This window comes from Ambystoma mexicanum, chromosome 4q, assembly GCF_040938575.1.
Source record: "Ambystoma mexicanum isolate Mex_15411 chromosome 4q, UKY_AmexF1_1, whole genome shotgun sequence".
Classification (NCBI taxonomy): Eukaryota; Metazoa; Chordata; class Amphibia; order Caudata; family Ambystomatidae; genus Ambystoma; species Ambystoma mexicanum.
Window position 1 is genome coordinate 1296487318 of NC_090928.1, and position 6000 is coordinate 1296493317.

At 39.0% G+C, this 6000-nt stretch overlaps 1 protein-coding gene across 1 annotated transcript in view; it reads left to right on the forward strand.

Annotated features, from left to right (window-relative positions):
• Positions 1 to 5598, forward strand: part of LOC138467389 (uncharacterized) — a 623308-nt gene extending 617710 nt beyond the window's left edge. The window contains 1 exon segment of the mRNA XM_069607343.1: positions 3144 to 5598. Within this exon segment, the coding sequence (XP_069463444.1) occupies positions 3144 to 4310 (1167 nt within the window). The 3' untranslated portion in view covers positions 4311 to 5598.
• Positions 5599 to 6000: the final 402 nt, after the last annotated feature.

Genomic DNA, 6000 nt, shown 5'->3' on the forward strand with positions numbered 1-6000 from the left:
GGACGGGGGGCGGGGGTCTGTTATTCGATGGAAGGAGGACTTTTTGCTGCTGTGTATGGCCCAAACTACTCAATGGAGCCAGGATGCACTCCTATACCACTGTTTGGGTCATGGAGGTCAGGATGTGTTGAAGGGGCGCAGTGATCCTGCAGTGGAGGATGGCTTAGTTGTGAGCTTGTTTGAAACCAGTACATTGAAACTAAATAAACATTATGAGATCGAGATGAAAGAAAACACACAGTCTTGATAGAGATCGCTTTGTCACCAGGGAGCAAAGAAAAGACGTGAGTATTGAAGAGTTTGTCACAGCATTGAGAGGATTGACCGTCGAATGCCAGTTCAAGCAGTGATGTCAGGAAAAACATTTGCTAGAGAAGTTCATGATAAAAAGTGCCTAAGATAAGGTTTGTGGGGAGGAAGGGGTTGAGGGAGCTTTTAGAGGCAATTGGGCTTTAAAGCGTCTTAACATTTCAATGTTGTAATCATTTAAAAACATTTTTGTAATTGGTTTTTGAACTTGTAATATTGTTTGAAACAACATGTGTAGTAGAACAAATACAAATGTATTGATTGACCTAGGCTGGTCTGAAGATGTATATATCAATTGGAGCCAAACCTATGACGTTGTGCGAAGCATTGGCCTTAACATTAATGTATGGGCATATGGAGCTTTTATGTGCTAGCTGAAGCCTTGCAGAAAAAAAAAATAAAAAAATAACATGTTATTTTATTATTATATTTTTTTTATTGGTTTATTACAAACCTTTAAAATACTTTACACTCACACCGTATTAAACAGCTTTCAGGTTCCAAGTTTTTGTACTTGGATTCCTCACAGTTTTCTTTGACCTCAATTTAGATAATGTTATGTAAATTGTCTGTTTTCTTTCCAGCTTCTTTTTGACATTACTATATGTTTTACTGTGTAGCACAATCCTGGATACTAAAAGTAAGATCTTAGCCTTGGAGAATCATTTAACTATAAACACTGAGAAGTCACAAATTATGGTCTGTAAGCCCCCGGGGAGAGCCAAATTACAAAATGCTGCATGGTACCTGCAACAAAAACCGATGGACGTGGTCTCAGAATACAAGTATTTGGGTTTGTTCATCCAAAATAGTGCAGGTGATTCATGTTACCCAAACAAACTGCGAATAAAACTTATGTCTCTCACATCTCAGGCCAAAATTCTAGTTTACAAGTACGGCAAATGTTCTCTAAATCATTTGCTCCTGTTCTACGAGCAAAAAGTCATTCCCATACTTACGTACAGTGCTGAATCAAAATTATACATTAACAATCAGATGTGGGACAAGCTAGAGGCGACTTTTTGGAGAAAGGTGCTCCACTTGCCAAACTGTGTGCCCATACCGCTCCTATGTCTCGAACTGGGCACTAAACCTTTATCCAGCAGAGTCAAATGGAGCATGTGTGCATTCTTTCGTAAGTGTCTGCTTGGAGTCACAAATAACAACATATTAAGCACGGTTGCCAGCTATCTGATCTCCTCCAATCTGTACTTTCCCATCAAATGGCGTAGTTCAGTTTTGAACACTCTATTAGAAGCTGATATTTCTCTACAGAATTTAATAGAGAATCCAGCTAGAGCCAAAATTAAATACTATCAATGGGCGTGGATCCACAACTATGAAAATTGTGCAAAGTACAGAGACTTCAATATAAAGATCTTTGGCACTAATCGTCTAGGGCAAATGGCCGGCTATCTTGCAAAGTGTCCTTCGGCAAAAATTAGGAATCAGTTCTTACGCCTAAGATTGAATTTATGGCCCACGAGGGAAGTCCTGGTGAGGCGAAAAATTATACCCGCTGATCAAAAATATTGTCGATTTTGTGAATCTGCTACTGTCATAGAAACACTTCAGCACTTGATAGTAACATGTCCTTATTTAAATGCCTTACGCTTCAAACAATTCACTAAGCTAACAAATTTGCATTTGGTACGGGATGAAGGTGAGACATGGAGCATTTTAGTAAATAGTCCTAGATTCTCGATCTTAAAGTCCATGGTACACTTCTTGGAAACCATTTTACCAACGGAAATTCATTTTTAAATGTGTTATGTTATATTACAAGTCCATATATGTATGTTTGTTTCCCACTTGAAATATGCTTTTATTTAACATTTTTATTTAATATGGATGAATTGCTTTTTGGTTTCCCCTGAGAAGATTTTATATGCACATGTGTTTTTGTGTATTTTACGAATATATGTAATTTTAAGTTGCTCTCATGTCCCTTTTTGTCCTTTAACATTGTTGGTCCCAATGTGAAGTTTGAATTGTTTATTGAAGTTTGAATTGTTTATTGATTTATTTTGTATTAACATGTAAGTTTGAAAAGTTGATTGAATTCAGCTAAATCAAATCAAATAAATACATTTAAAAAAGTAAGATCTAGCTACAAATAAAGCACAATAGTCTAGATTCCTGTCACATCCGCTCTGTCAGTGCTGCATTAATGTTTAATCATTGAAGCAGTTCTTCTCCACCACCCATTGAGATATTTGTTCCAAATAGATGGGATCTCAAAGTCCTATGATTTACTACACAAAAGCAACTGGCCCACATCACTAGTATTCAGAGCCAGCCTGCCTGCTAAATGTTATACTTGTGACCTTGAATATGTATTAATTATGTGCATCTCCTTTTAATTCTACAGGTGATTGATGTCCTGGAGAAATGCACCAAAAGCGACTTTTCATTTCACTGATGGATTAATACAGTGCAACGCTTCATTGAGAGAATGTGCACTATCCACACCTCTACAAGGATGCACGTCTATGAGCTACTTGGCTTTTCAAAGTAATGAGGAACTGGGATTGGAGAAACCTACTGAATACCTGAAGATTTTCAGTGAAATGGCCGACTGATCATACAAACGCAGTGCATTATTTCCTGCAAGAAAAGCCTTTTGTTTAGTCTAATCTTCATGATAGAACCTGTGTGGCATTTTATTTGTAGCCTGCATATAAAGGTCGTTTTATTTTTTTTAACGGATTTAGTAAATCACCTCTGAAAACATGCAGAATGATCTGTGCACTGATGCTAAACTTTTCAGTAGGAACAAGTCTGTTTTGGCACTAGAGTAGATATTCAGATGAGAAACTTGATTTGACTCCTAAATGCAGGAACATGTACAATATGAAAGTCTACTTACTCTCCACCAGAGAACACATACAGGTGAGAGACCTCATCTGTGCACTGAATGTGGGAAAGGATTCATTCAGAAGGGACATCTTATTCACCACCAGAGAACGCATACAGGTGAGAAACCTTATCGGTGCGCGGAATGTGGGAAAAGCTTCAGTGATAAGAGATCTCTTGTTGTGCACCAGAGAACACATACAGGTGAGAAACCTTATCAGTGCACTGAATGTGGGAAAGGATTCATTCAGAAGGGACATCTTATTCACCACCAGAGAAACCATACAGGCGAGAAACCTTATCAGTGCACAGAATGTGGGAAAAGCTTCAGAGATAAGAGATCTCTTGTTGCACACCAAAGAACACATACAGGTGAGAAACCTTATCAGTGTACTGAATGTGGGAAAGGATTCATTCAGAGGGGGCATCTTCTTCACCACCAGAGAACACATACAGGTGAGAAACCTCATCTGTGCACTGAATGCGGAAAAGGATTCATTCAGAAGGGGCAACTTATTCACCACCAGAGAACACATACAGGTGAGAAACCTTATCAGTGCACGGAATGTGGGAAAAGCTTGAGGGATAAGAGATCTCTTGTTGACCACCAGAGAACACATACAGGTGAGAAACCTTATCAGTGCACTGAATGTGGGAAAGGATTCAGTCATAACAGGACTCTTATTTACCACCAGAGAACACATACAGGTGAGAAACCTTATCAGTGCACTGAATGTGGGAAAGGATTCAGTCAGAAGGGGAATCTCATGTACCACCAGATTACACATACAGGTGAGAAACCTCATCTGTGCACTGAATGTGGGAAGAGTTTTGGTCATACAAGATCTCTTGTTGACCACAAGAGAACACATACAGGTGAGAAGCCTTATCTGTGCACTGAATGTGGGAAAGGATTCTGTCAGAAGAGGGATCTTACTCTACACCAGAGAACACATACAGGTGAGAAACCTCACCTGTGCACAGAATGTGGGCAAGGATTCTGTCAGAAGGGGAATCTTACTCTACACAGAAGAACACATATAGGTGAGAAGCCGTATCGGTGCACTGAATGTGGGAAAAGCTTCAGTCATACGAGATCTCTTGTTGACCACCAGAGAACACATAAAGGTGTGATTTGGTGTTGATAGGGGGGGGAGCAAGGAGGGGAGTTAAGGAGGGGTTAGGAAGACTAGTATGGATTAGCAAAAAATGCGTAGATACATGAGATCGCTCACTGTAAAGAAGTGAATGTATGGCTCAGTGAAAGACGTATAGATATTAAGAGGTACATGTGATTAAGTGAATATATGGTGAATTGACTGCATGCCAGCCTTCACTCCTATTGCCCTTCCTGTGCCATATGCATCGGACTTGGAAGGTTTATATCTAGTGGTGCAGCTCTATCTCAAATGCCCTCTCTGAGAGTGCACACAACCACAGACAATCTGGGCCCCAAACGCTTACTGAAGAGCCATCTGTTCTTATTTGCTTTGCTTTTGTTTTGTCAGTTCTGCATATGTTCTTATGTCCATCTGCTGTTGAAAAAGAACTACTTTACTAAAAGAAAGGAACATGTAATCCCATTTCTACATGTATGCAGCACACTTGCCCCATTACACACTGAAAGAGGACATATATTACTGAAAAAGTAACAATACTCCTAGTCAAAACAGGTCGTAGCAGCACATAGCCTGCCCCCTGTTTTCACCCACCGAGTTCTATGGATATGTTATTATTGGTCCCACTAGTGTTGTGCTAGCAACAGGAGCTGTACAGTTGTAACTGATCTGAAGAGGAACTTTAATGTGAAAATGCATCTTTTAGTGTTCGTATTTCTAGTTGCACATTTATTTTTTTCTTCCCAACTTCAAAATTTGGAGTAAAATGTTGCAACTTCAACATGCTGTCTGGAGTCCTGGTTAATAGGATTGCATTTGTTGACCACTGGGATAAACATTGCACTGGGCATTTCATAAACCTGGAATGTCCACCTATGCTGTGTATGTACAACGCTGCTCTCAATTTTCCTGCGACATCTTCCTTGTCTAGAATCCCTTCTAACCAAACTCTGCACCGTTTGCCCTTTTGGAGAAAAGTCTTCAACTCTAGCATCCTCCCATCAGAATCCTGAAAGCTGTATAACAGTTATTGGAGTACTTGAGATTATCAGATAGTTCCCTGGCATCAAATTAACTCAAAATAATCACTGCACTCTGATCCTCCTACACATTTAGAAATCAAATAGTCTTTTCTGGATAAAATTATATGCTCCGGTTGGTTTAGCGTTAGTGTTTCTTTAGTCCAACAAGAATGGTGAAAAAGCATACTGTGCTTTTTTCAAAGGAATTCTGATCACAGTTAAATTGACCAATTTGTAATTTAAACCATATCTGCCAGAGTTGATGTACTTTAATTAAAATCTAATGAAAATGATTTGGACATTCCGCCTCAATCTATCACTTTGTAATATCATTAAGAAAAGATTGCTTAATTGCTTATTGGCGCCTCCATTGGTATGCTTGTATCAGTTTCTTTTGTTGGGCTTTGCTAGAGGACAAACTGCTTCCTGGTACAGTAGCACACCATTTGTTATTATTTGTTATGCATGAACTGAGTAGGCTTCTCATCTCAGTTTATGTTGAAATGCATTCATTAGTGAACTTTTGTATTCATAATTGTATTACATTTATTTTATTTTTGAATTCTGGTTCAAGCCCCCTTTTCTTTTTGTTTTTAATAAGTGTCTAGTCAGCCCACCAGCTCTGACGTCACTTTCCTTTCTTGTGTCTTGCCTTCTGCAGATCATTTCTAAAAAATCACTGGATTTCCTCAGGG